General features: G+C 42.4%; 1 protein-coding gene across 2 annotated transcripts in view; it reads left to right on the forward strand.

Annotated features, from left to right (window-relative positions):
- Nucleotides 1-6719: 6719 nt before the first annotated feature.
- PPP2R2C (protein phosphatase 2 regulatory subunit Bgamma) overlaps nucleotides 6720-19426 on the forward strand; it is a 104812-nt gene continuing 92105 nt past the window's right edge. For both annotated transcript variants that reach the window (XM_069976415.1, XM_069976416.1), the window contains exon 1: nucleotides 6720-7098. In XM_069976415.1, the coding sequence (XP_069832516.1) occupies nucleotides 7029-7098 (70 nt within the window). In that variant the 5' untranslated portion in view covers nucleotides 6720-7028. The remainder of the gene's footprint in view (nucleotides 7099-19426) is intronic.

Below are 19426 nucleotides of genomic sequence, written 5' to 3' on the forward strand. Positions count from 1 at the left end.
AATTTGTTTAGGTAAACTGTCAAACCAAATCGTTAAATTAACCCGTCTGATTAATCTAGAGACATCTAAATCCAACTCAAACCAATCTGGCCTTGAGCTGGGACAAAAATTCAGTCCTTTAGATAACAGAGTAATATGTTGTTTAGACAAAGAAAAGGAAGAGATATTTACCACTGTTATTTCTTTTTGTTCTTCCCCACTTTTGGGGTATTGCTCTTGCTGTTCAGCCTGGTGCGTTTTTCTTTTGTAGGATCTTTTTCTGTGCCGTCCTCCCCGTCTAGTTTTGGAACGTCCCGGGGTCGCACATCTAAAAAAGCATCAGGATTGTTGTCAGATATCACAGGTACAGTGTCTTTCTTCTTATTTTTCTTGAAATTAGTGTTTCGTTCTGGATGTTCCGTCCACAGATATACCCGTCCAGTTTGGTAATCAAGAGTGTCCCTATACCATTTATGCTTCTTCTCCTCCTCTATCTCAGATCTGAATTTGGCCAAAAATGTCTGTTGTTTATCAATGAATTTATTGTAGTTTTCAGCAGATAGCGTGGTCTTGAGCATACCATCAACTTCCGAAAGTCTCACACGTGCTTGAGTTAATTGTTTCTGCAAACACTCCACATGTAAAACAATAACCTCAAACGCATATTTATCAGATATCTCCTCGAATTTCCGTCGGAAAATAGCATCCTCCAATAACATATTGGGTCTTAGGCGTGTTCTCATTCCTCTGGGGATGCGTTTTTCTCTGTAGTAGCGTGCAAGGGTACTTATATGTAATTGTAACGTTACAGTCCGTTTAGAGAGATTCTCATAGTACCTCTGTATATCAATGGCGGCAGGATTATCCAAGAATGGAGCGTCATCTTCCACATCTCCCATAATTTTCTCCACTTCATGTATAGAGTAAGCAAATGGATGTGCTGCCGTAGTAGCAATCGGAACAAATTCAGCATCGGAACTACTGTTCTGGGGTTCCATCTTTTAAGAGCGCAGCGTGCCAGCTCGGGTCCAATAATATAGTAAGAAGGTGAGCAGCACAGCAGTGTAGATATGGGTGCCAGCGGTCTGGGTCCTGACTTCAGACCGTTCAAACATATAATTAGAGAATCCGCAGCACACCGAGGTCGTAAGGATCCTTACGACCTCGGTGTGCTGCGGATTCTCTAATTATATGGATAGATAGATAGATAGATAGATAGATAGATAGGAGATAGATAGGAGCAGGGGCGTAGCTAATGTCTCCTGGGCCCTGGTGCGAGAGGCCAACTTGGGCCCCCCTCTCCTTTCACGACCAAGTGATGCTATTGGTGTGTGTATATATATATATATATATATATATATATATACACACACACCAAGACAGATATTACCACTAACACCAGCATATTGGAAGAGAAAGTATTATCACCGTACATATTACTGCCATACTGTTACCGACCAAATCCTGTATACTGAGACCTATATTACCAGTAATACCAGTATATAGGAAGGAAACATTACTGCCACACCACAACCACTACCATCACCACCATATTGTTACTGACCAAATCCAGTATACTAAATCACCTCATCCAGTCATATAGAGGTGGCCCCAGCTCTACACAGGCTCTATACACCATATACATTACAGTGCAGTTATATCAGGTGACTCACAGGGGGACGTCTTCTCTGATCGGAGTTCTTCCCTTTTCATCTTCTTCTCCATTTGCCCTGGGCTGTTATGAGAACTTCTCCGAGCCACGAATCCACAGAATCTGCCAGACAGACATATTAGTCTCCTCACTCTGGCACCATCCTCATCTATATACACACTGCACATCTGTATTGTCCCCTTTACACCCTCATTTAGTGGGTAGCCCTGACTCTATGTGACCCCCTAATAATATATGCCCCCCTCTGTGTATTCCCTCTCCCCCTATGTTGCCTCCCCCAAATAGATGGCCCCTCTCCCCCCATGTTGCCCTCCTTATAGATGGCCCCCTCTCCCCCCACCCTCCCTTATAGATGGCCTTCTCTCCCCCCTCCATATAGATGGCCCCCTTTACCCCCTCCCTTATAGATGGCCCCCTCTCTCCTCACCCTCCCTTATGGATGGCCCCCTCTCCCCCCACCCTCCCTTATAGATGGCCCCCTCTCCCCCCCTCCCTTATAGATGGTCCCCTTCCCCCCCTCCCTTATAGATGGTCCCCTTCACCTCCCCTCCCTTATAGATGGTCCCCTTCACCCCCCCCTCCCTTATAGATGGTCCCCTTCACCCCCCCTCCCTTGTAGATGGTCCCCTTCACCCCCCTCCCTTATAGATGGCCCCCTCTCCCCCCCCTCCCTTATAGATGGTCCCCTTCACCCCCCCCCTCCCTTATAGATGGTCCCCTTCACCCCCCCCCTCCCTTATAGATGGTCCCCTTCACCCCCCCCTCCCTTATAGATGGTCCCCTTCACCCCCCCTCCCTTATAGATGGCCCCCTTCACCCCCCCTCCCTTATAGATGGTCCCCTTCACCCCCCCTCCCTTATAGATGGCCCCCTTCACCCCCCCTCCCTTATAGATGGTCCCCTTCACCCCCCCCTTATAGATGGTCCCCTTCACCCCCCCTCCTCCCTTATAGATGGTCCCCTTCACCCCCCCTCCTCCCTTATAGATGGTCCCCTTCACCCCCCCCCTCCTCCCTTATAGATGGTCCCCTTCATCCCACCCCTTTATAGATGGTCCCCTTCATCCCCCCTCCTCCCTTATAGATGGTCCCCTTCACCCCCCCCTCCTCCCTTATAGATGGTCCCCTTTCCCCCCACCCTCATAGATGCCCCCCTCTTTCCCCCCACCCGTACAGGCTGATAAAAAACAAAACTTAACTCACCTGACAACGCGCTCCCACGTTGATCCTCACTCCTTCGGTCTGTCCCCGGCTGCTGCGCGGCTGCCGGGGGTGTCGCGTCTTATCCCCGGCAGCGCACGCATCCCGGAGCTCCCTGCGCGCTGGAACCGGAAGTCAGGGCCCAAGGCACGCAGGGAGCTCTGGGATGCGTGCGCTGCCGGGGATAAGACGCAACATCCCCGGCAGCTGCGCAGCAGCCGGGGGAAGACAGAGTCGGACTCTTGTGACCGCAAGCAAAACAATGCTTGCGGTCACAAGAGTGATTGAAAGGGAGGGCCTTGCGGGGCCCTGAGGGCCCCGCGGGCCCCCCTTTGTGGCGGGCCCGGTCGCGGCGGCGACCCCCGTGACCACGGTGGCTACGCCACTGGATAGGAGATAGATAGATAGATAGATAGATAGGAGATAGATAGATAGGAGATAGATAGATAGATAGATAGGAGATAGATAGATAGATAGATAGATAGATAGATAGATAGATAGATAGATAGATAGGAGATAGATAGATAGAAAGATAGGAGATAGATAGATAGGAGATAGATAGATAGATAGATAGATAGATAGATAGATAGATAGATAGGAGATAGATACATAGATATATAGATAGGAGATAGATACATAGATAGATAGATAGATAGATAGATAGATAGGAGTTAGATAGATAGAAAGATAGGAGATAGATAGATAGGAGATAGATAGATAGATAGATAGATAGATAGATAGATAGATAGATAGATAGATAGGAGATAGATAGATAGATAGATAGATAGATAGATGTGATGGACAGATTATATTTTATTGTTATGTGTTTTATGTGTAGTTAACAGTTTGACAGGAAAAACTGGGCACCCTATTGGAACTTATCAACATCCCTAACTGTGTAAACCACCTAACTAACACTGTTGACAGTTGCATCTTTGATGTTATACAGCCATGATTGGCTTCTCACCCTTTTTTGGGCCAGTTGTCAACTTTTTCATACATTTCTATGAATACCAGATGAATAGCACAAGAGTGAGCTACAGTATAAGAGGCATGTCAGGAAAAACCTTCCTTGAAGGTGTCTGGTAAGAAGCTAATTTTATATGTTCTGTTAGAACATTCTGGGTTAAACTGTCCCCTTTTTAACCGGGCACCATGTAATGCTTAATTTCTCCTGTGGGGGAGCTGCTTGAAAATTGAAACACTTGCTGCCTGGTTCACTGACAGATTGCAGCAGTACAGGTGCCCTTGTATTCTGTCTGCTATGTGAAATGCTCAATGAGTCCCATAGGTGCTTAAAACGAACCCCATAGGTGACCTAAAGGAGAGACTTATTGGTGTTTATTGTTATCTGGCCATAAACATACAGTTGTTGACCAAATCATACAGTACGTGCACAATTTTAACATTCCCAATACTTTTGGCCACTACCATGGATACATTTCATGCTTGACACTGCTGATGTATTCAGAATTAGGGTGTGGGATTAGCGGTTTGTCTTCCCATGGAATAAAAAGACACAGGTAGTTGAAATTCTGCATTCTCAATCCTTTCCCCTGGTCATGGTGGAGTTGGGATGCTCTCCTATAAATCTGATGGTTGATGGTTGATCCTGAAATAATGTGCACAAGGGCATTAAAAAAACAAGGATTGTCAGATTGTCTAAAGTGAGCAATATATATTAAACTTAAAATATACCTGTCAAAAGATAAAAAAACAACAAATATATAGTTAATGCTTGCATTATGTATGTCCATTTTACTTTCATTTTGCTGCTCCAGCGCTCTATTTAGTGCCCATAGTGCTGCTCATCCTTAACATTTTACTTGGAACCTTTTTTATCAGATAGTTTACTCAGCTGCAGCAGTGTACAGCTACCGGCCAATCAGCATTCAGCTTCACTGGGCCAATGACATCACTTCCTGCATTTGGTCTTTTTTTTTTTTTTTTTTTTTTTTTTTTGCTGTTACTAAAGACCACATGGCCTTAGTGTTGGAGCCTCATCTGCAGTTTTCCAGTAAGTGAGACACCTAGTGGCCGAATGTGTAGCATGCATGTATTTCATATAGGAAACAGGCAAAAAAAAAATTAAAGGAGAAGTCCAGCGAAAATTTTTAATAAAGTATTGGATTACCCACAAAAGTTATACAAATCACCAATGTACACTTATTACGGGAAATGCACATAAAGGGCTTTTTTCCCTGCACTTACTACTGCATCAAGGCTTCACTTCCTGGATAAAATGGTGATATCACGACCCAACTCCCAGAGCTGTGCGGGCTGTGGCTGCTGAAGGGGATGATGGGAAGGGGATGCTCAGTGTCCCTCCAGTGCCCTGTGTCCCTCAGTGTCATCCTCTCCAGCAGCCACAGCCCGCACAGCTCTGGGAGTTGGGTCGTGACATCACCATTTTATCCAGGAAGTGACATCACCATGTTATCCAGGAAGTTAAGCCTTGATGCAGTAGTAAGTGCAGGTAAAAAAGCACTTTATAAGCATTTCCCGTAATAAGTGTATATTAGGGATTTGTATAACTTTTGGGGGGTAATACAGTACTTTAATGAAAATTTTTACCAGACTTCTCCTTTAAATGAAGTGAATTGCAAAGATGTAGTATATCACCTCCCTTGCTTATTGAAAATTATTTTAGGTAACAACAGATTTAAAGAAAAGCTCTTTAATGGTCAGTATAAGAAAATAACATATAACACAGAAAATATAAAGATCAATATCCCCAACATTCAAATTTTTTTTAAACTTTTTTGGGGGAAGAGCTGTTTCCCATGGATGAAACCCAGCAATCTATAGCAATTCTTTATAAGGAAAACTATGCAATTTAGCTCTCCTCCACAAAGACAAAAACTGTCTCCCTAGTGCCACCTATTGGCGGTGCAGTGTAGGACTTTAGTCGCAATGTTAATAGAAAATGATAACATAATTATTTTTACAATTGAGGTCCCCTTTGCTTCTATTTATCATAAGTACAACCGTAAATCCTAGACAACCTTGGTGACATGTCGCTTACAGCGAGCTGCCAAAGTTCTAGTGGAAAACATAGAAGGGCTGGCGATACCTCTTATTCTATGGATTCATCTTTTTATCTTTTTTATACAGTTCAATAAACATTGATATTTTGCGGTACTTTTCGCTACAAAGACTTGATTCATGTTGTAGGAGTGTGTGCTTAATGCTGAGTATAGTATACTATAGTGATATATATATATAAAGAGAGAGAGAGCACTATAGTATAGTGATGTGTATATTTATAGCACAGTATAGTGATGGTATATATATATATATATATATATATATATATATATGTGTGTGTGTGTGTGTTTGTTGTGTGTGTATATATATATATATATATATATATATATATATTTTTCTATACACATGTATTACTGAATTAATATATATATAATAATTGTTTATTTGTGTGTGTATATATATATATATATATATATATATATATATATATATATATATATATATATATTACAGATATTAAAGATGGATAGATAGATAGACAGACAGACAGATGTGCATATTTCTTATTTCCTCTGCTTTCCAACTCAGGATATCTCTGTCCCACTATACACAGTGCAGTCTTGCAGGAATGAGCAGACTGACTCCCCCCCCCCCTCCGACCCTCGGTATACAATGCCCCCCCACGCTGTTATGTATACCCGTACAACTACTGTGCATTGCCTGCAGTGACATTTTTCTCCTGACTTTCCAGCAGCACATGCAGCCAGAGATCTGACAGTGTGGTTGGGCTAGAGCAAGCTGCTGGGGAGGGGCATGCTGTGATGCAGCAGAAGCATATGACAGCAGTAGCAGATCAGCTCCAAACAGCAAGTCACACACTGTTTCCTTATCTCCTGACTGCTATTTTGCTGCAGTGGCCTCATTTAGCATTGGGTTGGCACCAGCAGCTGCAGCCGGCAGGGCCCAAGAAGACAACCCCCCACTGCTAATACTACTAACCCCCCAGCAAGCAGGTGGTGTATTGTGCCCTGTTCTGTCTTGCATGGCTCTCAAGATGATGCTGATGCTGGGCTCAGTGGCAGACTGTGCTCGCCTCCTCTGCTAGCTTGTGGCAGTATGGATGTTGCTCTTGTGACGACCTCTGGTGATTCCATCAGTAGTCCATTGCGGATAGGCATGCTGAGTAATCCATGGGCGAGGACGTAGACACACGGAAAATTAACCACAGCTTTCTTCGGGACCACAACTATGTGACTGAAGGTAGATCCCTATTCTTATTACTGACTGCACCCCTACTTGTGCCACCCCCACCTTGTGTGTAGTCTATATCCCATACCCACTTACTGTGCCGTACCTGTGTTATTGTGTCAATGTCTTGTCTTGACAATATAAATTATAAGGGAGGGGGGGTATTATACGATCTAATCCCTTTCAGTTCTTCAGGGGTTAATTACTGCAGACATTGTATTAAGTAGGAGAGGAGATCACGGCAGGTTACAGGGTGATTTGTTTCATTCAGGCTTGAAACGTGTTGTCATAGAGATCCCTTTAAGTGAATTAGAATTAATTGTAGGCAGATCTGCAATATTGTGGCCTCTTACGGAACTATATACTGTACATACCAGATATCTTGTTATATAAGGCACACGCCGTACCTTATATCCGTATATTGTTTCCTTTTGTAACCAATTCCGAAAAAAAAAACATTCCATCTATAATCTGTATTAAACAACATTACCCGCCAGCAACTTGAGAGACGCGTTTCGGATTAGGCAGCACTTGGGAGTAAAATATGAGAATACAATGGGAATATAAATTGTAAATCTATAGGTTCCTGACTCCAATCTCGGAGAAGATAGAAATCTCCAGGGTGTAATTTAACCACTCAAGGGCAGCATCAGTCCTGACTTGCAGTTTGCAGCAGCAGAAGAAGAGGAGGCTTGTGCATTGAGGCTTTGAAGCAATTACATTACTGGGATAACGTGAGATACAATCTAATGACTGCTATACATGTATGAGGCCTATATGGTACTCCCATGGAAGGGATCATCTTCATATCTGTACAATACTATAATTCAGAGTTAGAATCCCAGTCAGTTTTTACTATTCAAGACATATAGGCCATGGCTAGGAACTGGGACATAACCATGCTACAGAAATTGTAACCCTATGCAGCTACTAGTAGCACAACCCAGTATCAGACTGAGCCATCAAGATGGACCCAGACCATAGGATTACACATCACTCACCACTTAGGCCATCATGTTCCCAGGCTTCTGTCTATATGGTAATGGGATTCACATGTACAGCTCGGTGGGCCCATTGACTTTAATGGTCATTTTCTGTCTGATTGAGATGCGTTAAGTCCATTTTTCTATCATGTACTGGCATCAAAAACATGGTCGACAACACTGCCTTCGAGTTATTCTATTCACTTGTTCAACTCAAGAAGAAATGGCGCATCCCATCCAGCATGGAGTTTATGTGTTTACGTAGCACTGACATGTTATGCAGCAATATACGCTTCATGCCTTGTTCCCAGTGGGTCTTATAATCACTCACATCAGGGTTGGAATCTCATTTTATAGATAGTTAGTTAGCATAGGTATGGAGACATACTCATAATACCTGGTTTAATTGATATCGGATTTAATACCGGATTTAATTGATAGCCTATCCTCAATATGGGATCAGGTGTGATCAGTGGTGATCAGCTGTATTCCAGAGCGGTGGCACAACATATACAGTAAAAAAATGGAAGCAGACCAGTCAATATATTGTGTAGTGGGCATGCTGGGTCACTGCAGCTCAGCTCCTATTCCCTTCAGTGGGAGCTGTAGTAACTCAGTACAGCCACAACACAATGTATGGAGCTGTCTGTTCCCACCTCTTCTTATTGTGTATGCAGGTTCTGCGGCTCTTAACAAGAGTGAGAGTGCTGGATGTTGGGCCCCCACCATCCAGATATTGATGGCCTGAGGCCTGATATCCCGAGGATAGGCCATCATTAAAAAAAGACTAAGAAAGCTGAATAACCTCTTTTAAAGGGGTTATTCAGCACTACAAAGACATGGCCACTTTCCCCCTACTGTTGTCTCCAGTTTTGTTGGGGTTTTGAAACTCAGTTCCATTGAAGTAAATGGAGCTTAATTGCAAACCGCACCTGAACTGGAGACAACAGTAGAGGGAAAAGTGGCCATGTTTTTGTAGCGCTGGATAACCCCTTTAAACCCTCAAAATAGAGCTCTATGCTCACTTTGCAGTAAGAGTTTCTTTAAGGAGGTGTCAATGTCCTTACCTTAGAATAATGTAGGTAAAAAAGAGAGTCATGTTAAGAGGTTAGAGGTAGTAATAGTAGTAGTCTACAAATTTAGCTCAGTTTCTCCTCTGCAGCCTGCAGGTTGTCAAACATAGTACAGTCTGGTCTGTTCCATCTTCCTGAACAAAATCTTCTCTCAGATGTCAACTTTATATAGGTCATCAGCTTAGAGTTCTGAAGAGTAGAGAGAAGGGCTGGAGACCAAGAAATCAGGTGGCAATATGAAAATTGTGCAGGATGCAGAAGAGAAACAAATGTTCACACATACAGACTCACAGCTGAAATCTCGCTGCGAGTTTTGCAGCGAGATCCGCTACCAGTCAAGTTCCTGGCAGGTCCCAGTACTACATACTCGTCTGAAAGACCACTGTGAGTATGTAATGCAGCCGCCCCCCTTAATCCCTTCTGCTGCCGCTCGGCTCCCGCTCCGCTGTCTCCGCGGCTGGGCAACACACTGATTGGCTGGGCGGGAGAGCAGGACGCCGGGATCCCGTGCAGCAAGGAGAGATAATGTATATGCAGACAGTGGAGCGGAAGCTGGGCGGGAGCAGAAGGGTTAAGGGGGCGGCTGCATTACATACATAGTATGTAGTACAGGGACCTGCCAGGACCTTGACTCGTAGCTGATCTCGCTGCAAAACTCGCAGCGAGATTTCAGCTGCGAGTCTGTGCGTGTGAACAGACCCTAAGAAAGACCTTTTTTGAACCATAGTAAGTACAACGCAATAATAAATTACATTTAAAGGTGTCCACAGCCTTTAAATGGGCACCATAAATCAATAATACAAGCAAATATAGAAATCTGTAATCTATCAGAAAAGAATGAAGCTTCCTTTTTCTGGACTTTTCATTCACTGAAAATTGTAATACTGTCCTGTGTTTAAAAGATAGACTAGCAACTCACTGAAAGATGACATTACATGCTGCCCTCTAAATAAATGGGAAAGGGTGAGGCAAGATCCCACCCGCACTCTATCTGTTCATTCTCTAAGTGCCAAGTTCAGCGCTCAGCAATGTTTGGTGACCTCATTGTGAGTAAATGGAGTGCTAGACAATTTTGCCTCCATTTTTAGGATCGGTGGTGGTCCCAGTGGTCCAACCCCAACTGTGGATAGAAGATAACTTCTTTAGGTTGAAATATGGCCCTTATGATATATTCTAGGGATGTGCCATACATGCTCAAAATTGGTAAAGTATATTCCTTTAGGAAGAGCAGCTATAGAGCAGCCCCTAGTGCTTGTAACACATTAGAATGATCTCTGGATTGCCATTAGAATGATTCTCAAGGGATTTCCTGTAACCCGACTGGTTATAATCTCTTCACATTCCTGAACTAATATGGGTAATTTCTAGTGCGAACTGAAAATTCTGGATTATTATCTACATAGCGTAGTGTAGATATTGCTTCTTTCCTGTGCGTGAATATAAGATCAGGCTATTAATCAGCCACACTTTTCCGTATAATCACATGTACATTTACCATGCCTGTTGGCAATATATGAATAGCTAACCACAGATAATATCTAAAAACTTCACTGTAAACCTTATTTATGGCTGCTAGCAGAACTAAAAGCCTTACTCAGTTAATATATATATATATATATATATATATATATATATATATATATATATGTATATGTCCAGATGCAGCATCATTTATCACTTTTATTGTCATTGATCACTTTTATTAGTTTGTCAATTAGTTTAGTTCATGCATTATTACTGATTCGTCTTGCTTGCAATACTGCAGATCACCACAAGGTGTGCTGTTAAAGGAAGCATTTCTGTCACATACTATACAATCATGTAATACTGCATATCAGAATGCTAATGTGACAATGCTGCATGCTAGAGTTACATATATACTATTTATATGTTTGCTATGCACTTTAGACGATACACATTTTTTTCTGAATTGCTCAGTTTATTGCTTGAGGCCATGTTCACACAACGTATCTTTTGCATAAATCACGGCCATTGTTGCAATTTTTAACAACGGCTGTGATTAATGCAGAAGATACGTTGCATGTGCATAAATGAAATCCTGGCCGGAGCGTATACACATAGTATACGCTCTGGCCGGGATTCTAACCGTCCGCACGAAAAACTTCAGTTCACACAATGGAGCATGCGGCTTCGGACGCACGCTCCTATGTGTGCAGCGGTGAATTGCGCTTCCAGTCCCAATCAATATCTGTTGTATATGTGTTTTGGGGGGACAGCCTTTTCTATTTAGAAAAACTAGTTTAGTGAAAACAAGGTTATATACTTGCTTCAAAGGATCAGCAGTCACTGTCAAATTGCTCAGTACCCAGCCTAGTAATTGAAAAGAAAAGAAAGAAGAGGCGAAAACTGCAGAGACTAGAAGATTAGAAAGCAGTGAGGAATCATGGGAGGTGAGTATAGCCTATTTCATTGCACCAGTGTAGCTGTTTTATCGAGCTAGAACTCAGACTTAATTCATAGTTACATAGTTAATACGGTTGAAAAAAGACACATGTCCATCAAGTTCAACCCAGGAGGGGATGGATACAGGGAAGGGGGAGGGGTGATAGGTTCTATACATATGCATTTATATTATTTTGGTCTAAGAACTTGTCTAGGCCGATTTTGAAGCCCTCTACTGTTGTTGCTGTGACCAGATCCTGTGGTGACTGTTCCACAGATTCACAGTTCTCATGGTAAAGAAGGCTTGTCGCTCCGGAGATTGAACCTTTTTTTCTCCAGGCGGAGGCAGTGCCCTCTTGTCCTTCAGTCAGTTACTTAAATTCTGCAGCCTACAAAACCTCTTTATGGTGCGTTCACACCTACAGGATCTGCAGCTGATTTTCTGCAGCAGATTTCATTTAAATAACTGAACACAGCATCAAATCTGCTGCAGATCCTGTAGGTGTGAACGCACCCGGGAAGTGAAAAGAGCATGCAATAACAATAAAGCCATAATAAAGTGCCGTGCAGCAGGAGGGGAAAAAAATCATGCAAGTTGTCTTGACCCTAACCCTAATCCTACCCCACACATTTTGTCAGTGCGTACTGACTTCCTCAGGGGGTATCTTTGTTTCTGCCCAGACTTGTTTTCTTTTGTATAGTTAAAGTGTACTACAAATAACTTTTGACATGTCATTGTGTCAAATTGTTGATCACAGCGGGTCTCACTGCTGAGACCTGCTGCAATAAGGAGATATAATTGTGGAAATATGGAAAATCCACAATCCAGCAGCACAATCCACTTCCCAGACGGTTGTTCTTTCTGTCAATATTTTCTCATATACTTACATTGATGGAATAAGCGGCCAACTGGGAAGTGTACTGCGCTGGTGCGATCTCTCTGGGGCTATATCTTCTGATCAGGGTAGGCCTCAGCAGTGACTGACTGATGCCATGTCAAAACTTATTTGAAGTGACAGGTACACTTTAACTATACAAAGGAAAACAAGATTGGGCGGAAACCAAGACCCCCCCCCCCCTGAGGAAGTCAGTACTCACTGACAGAATGCGCACATTTTATCAAGACATGTTGGGCATTATTATTTTCTCTTGTCTCATAGGTTTATTCAGGTTGCAGCATTTGGTTGCTTCTTGTATTTGTACATGTGCATATAGTAGGAGGGGGGGGGCACAGGGTTTATATCATGACCTTTAGGGGGGGTTGCTTATCAGGGTCAGCCCCTCTCATGTTTGTTTGTCTCTATGCAGCTTCTTACATTTTTTTTGTGATGTTCTTTAATAAAGATTTTTGTATTTTAACATATTAGAGAATTTTGTTTCTTCCCAGGCTTGTTCTCTTTTGCATAGTCGCTGTATCTCTTCTGGGTTGTACATGCACTCTCACACATTTACCTTTTAGTGTGCCCTCCTATTTCTGATTGAGGATTGAAAAACTACTTTAGGTTGCCAACATAATACTTCCATTTGGCTTTCATCCTCTACTACAGTGTCTGCATCATTTATAGTAGATGGTTTTAGTTTGCTCTTTGAGTTTTTGTATTCAAAAGTTCTTAAAGGGGTTGTCCGACGATGAAACTTATTTTCAACTGCCAATGTAAAGGTATTGTATTACCTTTCTGTGGTCTTTCATGCTTTCCTTCTGCTTTTAATGCAAATTGTCTGCTCTGTTGTCTTCAGTCTTACGTCCTGTCTGGTGTGCATCTAGTAATGAAATTTCTGGTCCTGTGTACAGGACATTCTAGCCAGGAATTCAGCCAACTCTGTATTCCTCCCATTAATTTTATTTGAGTATATAGTTAAGATATAGATATAGTTGGCTGAATTCCTGGATAGAGTTTCCTGTACACAGGAACAGGTTGTCCAGTGTTCAGTTTGTACACCAGACAGGACGTTAGGTTTAAAGTGTAACTGTCATTAATTTTTTTTTTTTTTTTGCAGAAATCAATAGTACAAGTGATTTTAAGAAACTCTCTAATAGGTTATATTAGGCAAAAAAGCCTCTTTCTGTACTCAAAAAGCTGTTATGCAGCCACATATACATATACAAGACTGGTTTGCTGAGTCCATTATAACCTATAGAGGGGGGAGGGGTTGAGGGGGATGTGTGAGCAGGAAGAAGAGAAAGATAGCTCTGCTGTTTGGAGACTGTCTGGGCACATAAAACACTGGATTCACAGGTCAGAAAGCTCAGTGCTGGTCTGGGAACTTGGTGAGAGAAGATTGCAGGGTGATGTGTTCTGCAGGGCTGCCTTTTCTCCTCTCCTTGCTCACTCATTCCCCCTCGGCCCCTTCCCTCCTCAGACCATAATGGACACAAATCCTGTGTCTTATAAAGTGTGTGGGGGTAAGGTGGCTGCAAAACAGCTTTCTGAATACAGAAGGAAACTCTTATGCTTAATAAAACCTATTACATAGTTTCTTAAAGGGAACCTGTCCCCCCCCCGTGCCGGGGTGACAGGCTCCCGACTCCGCTACAGCCCCCTATACTCACCTGATCCCGCCGGGTCCCGCTTCTGGATCCGGTCGGGTCACAGAGATATCAGCCGCTGCAGCCCAGCGAGAGATGAGTCCAACGCTCATAGAGAATGACGGAGAGTCCAGCGCTTGTACTATTCATACCTATTGATTCCTGAAAAAATGACATTAAAATGACAGTTTGGCTGGGTTCAAAAACAGATGAAAAAAACGTATGCGTTTGTGTGCATCTGTTTTGATCCGTTTTACCATTGACTTTCATTAAAAAAAATATAAAGAACAAAACGGATCCTTTTTTTTTTAACCCTTTGAGGACCAGGCCCAAAATGACCCAGTGGACCGCGCAAATTTTGATCTTAGTGTTTCCGTTTTTCCCTCCTCCCCTTCTAAGAGCTCTAGCACTCTCAGTTTTCTATCTACAAGCCATGTAAGTGCTTGTTTTTTACAGGAATAGTTGTACTTTGTAATGGCGTCATTCATTCTACCATAACATGTATGATGGAATTCCAAATATATTATTTATGAAGATATAAATTGGTGAAATCGCAAAAAAGAATGCAATATGGTAACGTTTGGGGGGTTCCTGTGTCTACGTAATGCACTATATGGTAAAAGCGACATGATACCATTACTCTATAGGTCAGTACGAACACAACCATATGCAGGTTTACGCAGATTCTCTAATGTTATATATTTTTTTTAAATGAAATCCTTTTTTTTGGCAATTAATTATAAATAAAATGGGACTATTGTGACGCTTATAACGGTTTTATTTTTTCACCTACGGGGCTGTATGGGGTGTCATTTTTTCCGCCATGATCTCTAGTTTTTATTAATACCATATTTGTGAAGATCGGACGTTTTGATCACTTTTTATTAATTTTTTTATATATATAATGTAACATAAAATCGGTAATCCGCGCACTTTTTTCCCTCTTTTCGTGTACGCCGTTTACCGATCGCAATGACGCTTGTTATATTTTAATAGATCGGACAATTACGCACGCTACGGTATATTATATGTTTATCTATTTATTTATTTTTATATGTTTTATTTATATAATGGGAAAGGGGGGTGATTTCAACTTTTATTGGGGGAGGGGTTTTGGGGTAGTGTGTTAGTGTTTTTAACTTTTTTTTTTTTTACACATTTGAAGTCCCTTTGGGGGACTTTTACATTCACTACTTGGATTTTTACACTGATGAATGCTATGCCATAGGCATAGCATTGATCAGTGTTATCGGCGATCTGCTCATTGAGCCTGCCTGTGCAGGCTCAGTGACCAGAGCGCCGATCGGACCGCACGGAGGCAGGTGAGAGAGCTCCGGCGGCCCGTTTTACCGATCGGGACCCCCGCAGTCACACTGCGGGGGTCCCGATCGGTAGGTGACAGGGGACTCCCCCTGTCACTTACACTTAAACGCCGCGGTCGCGCCACGATCGCGGCGTTTAAGGAGTTAATGACACGCGGCAGCGCGATCGCTGCAGCGTGTCATTACCGGTGGGGTCCTGGCTGCTGATTGCAGCCGGCCCCCACCTGCTATGAAGCGCGCTCCGCTCCGGAGCGCGCTTCATAGCGGGAGAAACACCCAGGGCGTACAGTTACGCCCTAGGTCGTCTGGGGACAGACTTCCATGGCGTAACTATACGCCCTGGGTCGTCTAAGGGTTAAGTGTCACTGTCGTTTAATTTTTTTTTTCCAGAAATCAATAGTACAGGCGATTTTAAGAACCTTTGTAATTGGGTTTATTAGCCAAAAAATGCATTTTTATCATGAAAAAACAGTTTGAAGCTCTCCCTCTGTCTTCATGGTTTTCTTATGGAGAGGGGAGGGGTGGAGGGAGTTGAGGCACCAAAACAGGACAACAAAGAGTTAATTTACAGCTACATCACTGGGCTATCTCCTCTGAAGTCAGCACTGACCTCTCTGACCTCTGAATACCGGCTTTCACACAGGTCCCGCTGTGTAATCCTTTGTTCTCTGCTCTCTGCTGGCACCTAATCTCTCTACTCCCCCCTCCCCTCTCTATAGAACAGACAGGGTTGTGTCTGATGCAACAAGTCACAATTTCCTGATATTTTGTAGTGAATAGAAAGGAGGAGGGAGGGGGGGACCTGGGAAAAGTCTTTTTGAATGTAGATAATGGCATAATAATTTGCCTAATAAACCAGATTACAAAGTTATATATATATATATATATATATATATATATATATATATATACACACACAACAGTGACTCTTTAACATACACAAAAACTCAGTCAATCTCAAAAGGATTGCAAAAACGTAGTGTGAGCCCAGCCTTACACTTTAAGACAACAGAGTAGACAGTTTGCATCAAAAGCAGAAGGAAAGCATTAATGCCCACAGAAAGGTAGTAAAACAACTTTATTAACCAACATATGGTCATTTATTTGACAGCTAAATATAGGTTTAACCCTTGTAAACCTTGTCAAACAGCAGTATAGATCTGGACTTCCCGGATTTACCTTCACGTTTCTTCAGTTTTTGAGAAGTGTTTGGTGAAGATGTATTCCGCTATACATAGTAAATGCAGTATCCTTCTAGATTGACCACAGACCATATAGATTTGCCCTCAAACTTTCTTATATTTTAGGAAGCAGTCACATGGAGCATTCTAGAAATGATCAGAGATCGAGTTAGAGCTTTTTCCACAAGTTATTGATTCCATTTCATTACCACCCCCTCAGCACTGCTTCCTGGTCCAGCGTCTTTCACCCTGCTATCACCAGGGGACCCCCTTCTATAACATCTACATTTCCTATTAAGGCGTAATGGAATAGACTTTGACTATAAATCTTTGAATAACTCATTAGATTATATTTTTCCACTGAAATCTCATGCCCCTGTTTCACCAACACAGCAAGTGAGCCTCAGGCTAGAATGGTGGATGGCGTCATTAGGCTACCGCTATTAATAAGCCCATTGATATTGGCACAGACTGCGTAATGAGGTTTTGGTCAGAGTCACAGATCTAATAAGAACAGATTATGTGCCCTATTTACTATACCAACAAACTGCAATGGGCACAGGGCAATAAATGCATCATCCATATCATTGCTTTAGACTAAATCATTGGAGAAGACAACCCAAAATGGAGACATGTCATTCTATTTTTTTATTTTTTTATTTCCAGAACCAGCATACATAGAGAACCAAATAAATATATACATAGGTGAAGATTTATTAAACATGGTGTAAAGTGAAACTGGCTGAGTTGCCCCTAGCAACCAATCAGATTCCACCTTTCATTTTCAAAAGAGTCTGTGAGGAGTGTAAAGTGGAATCTGATTGGTTGCTAGGGGCAACTGAGCCAGTTTTACTTTACAAAAGAGTCTGTGAGGAGTGAAAAGTGGAATCTGATTGGTTGCTAGGGGCAACTGAGCCAGTTTTACTTTACACCATGTTTGATAAATCTCCCTCATACAGTAGATATTTATTTATTCATTTCTCAAAGCCATTTTCATTATGGGAAAGTCAAATCACTTTGAGACGACATAGACACAATGATATATAGCTTCTGCCTGGTTTCACATAACCAGACTATAGGCTGCTGCAGGCAGTGGTCTGTACTCTGCCAAGGAGGATACTGTTTGCCATATACTGTATACTTGAATCGGTAGTGTAATACAGATGTTACTGGACCTATCACAAATACAGTAGGTGATTCATGACCTTCAAGAGGTTATTGAACCTGGTGTCTGCTCCCAGCATGCTTCACCAGCCTGAGCGCTGCGGGGTGACTGTCTGATGAGCGAAGTCTAGTCTGATGTTAGTGACAGGATCAGATGGAAGAGAAAGAGCGGTGAGTGAAGTCAAGACAAGACAGCTGTACATGAGAGAAACCCACACACCCACAGATTGTTGCTAAGCACAGTCAGATATGAATATGTTATTACCCAGGCTGGTAGAGACTATTCTATCTATCTATATATCTATCCATCTATCTATCTATCTATCTATCTATCTATCTATCTATCTATCTATCTATATATCTATCCATCTATCTATCTATCTATCTATCTATCTATCTATCTATCTATCTCCTATCTATCTCCTATCTATCTATCTCCTATCTATCTATCTCCTATCTATCTATCTATCTATCTATCTATCTATCTATCTATCTATCTATATATCTATCCATCTATCTATCTATCTATCTATCTATCTATCTATCTATCTATCTATCTATCTCCTATCTATCTCCTATCTATCTATCTCATATTTATCATCTATCTATCTATCTATCTATCTATCTATCTATCTATCTATATATCGATGTATCTGGGGCTAGTTCTCTGCTAGTCATAGTCTTAATTCCACAATTTGAGGCACAATCTCTTAAACCGGTTAAAGAGATTCTGTCTCCAGCAACCGACCCCACAAAACCATTAGTACCATCCATTTAATGAGAGTAAATCCTTACCGGTCTTGTCTTTTTAAAATGTCCCTGGTGCCTTGGTTAGAGCACTGTATCATACTGGCATGGCCTAAAGTGTCTGTGCCCGAGGTCTGTGACGCCTCTCCTTTCTCCTTCCCCATCATTAGGAATGCCCCCAGACAGGATTTCTATTCATCACTTGTCTAAACAGTGTACCTGTGTTGCTATGGCACATGTGCAGCATTTAGAAAGGGGATAAATAGAAATCCTGTCTGGGGCATTCCTAATGATGGGGAAGGAGAAAGGAGAGGTGTCACAGACCTGGGGCAAAGACACTCTAGGCTATGGCAGTATTACACAGTATTGCAAGATGAAAAGATAATTTTTTGCTATAATTTTAAAAGACACAACCAGTAAGGTTTTACTCTCATCAAACGGTTGGTACTAGCGGTTTGATTGTGTGGGTTGGTGGATACAGGGTCGCTTTAAACAATAGGCAATGGCTGAAACAGAGATGAGTTGTATGTCAGGGTACCTGAAGCTTGCAATCTTTGCTCCAGCCCATGTAGTCCCTTTTCTAACGTGAACAACTTCCTGACGTTGTTCCTAGTTGGGCTCCCAGCTAATACAACAGTCTTCCCTCTTAGATGATGGTGCAGTGTCCTTCTGTGGGGTGCAGGTTTGGATGCTCTGTGGCCTGGCAGCCACAATGTCCTAGTCTTTGTTCAAGGCCTACTGGGGTTCTGGGGCAATGCTTTAGTGCTCCACTACAGATTTGTCAATCACACACCTTACACACACAGCTCTGGGACCAGGCTATTCTTGTCAGTAGAGAGGCAAGCCCAAAACAAGCTCCTGGCCTCTCTCTAGAGCACCGCTGTCCAGGCATGATGGAAATTGTAGTTTTGCAGCAGCTGGAGGGCCTGAGTCTATCTAT

Source organism: Dendropsophus ebraccatus, chromosome 7 (genome assembly GCF_027789765.1).
Source record: "Dendropsophus ebraccatus isolate aDenEbr1 chromosome 7, aDenEbr1.pat, whole genome shotgun sequence".
NCBI lineage: Eukaryota > Metazoa > Chordata > Amphibia > Anura > Hylidae > Dendropsophus > Dendropsophus ebraccatus.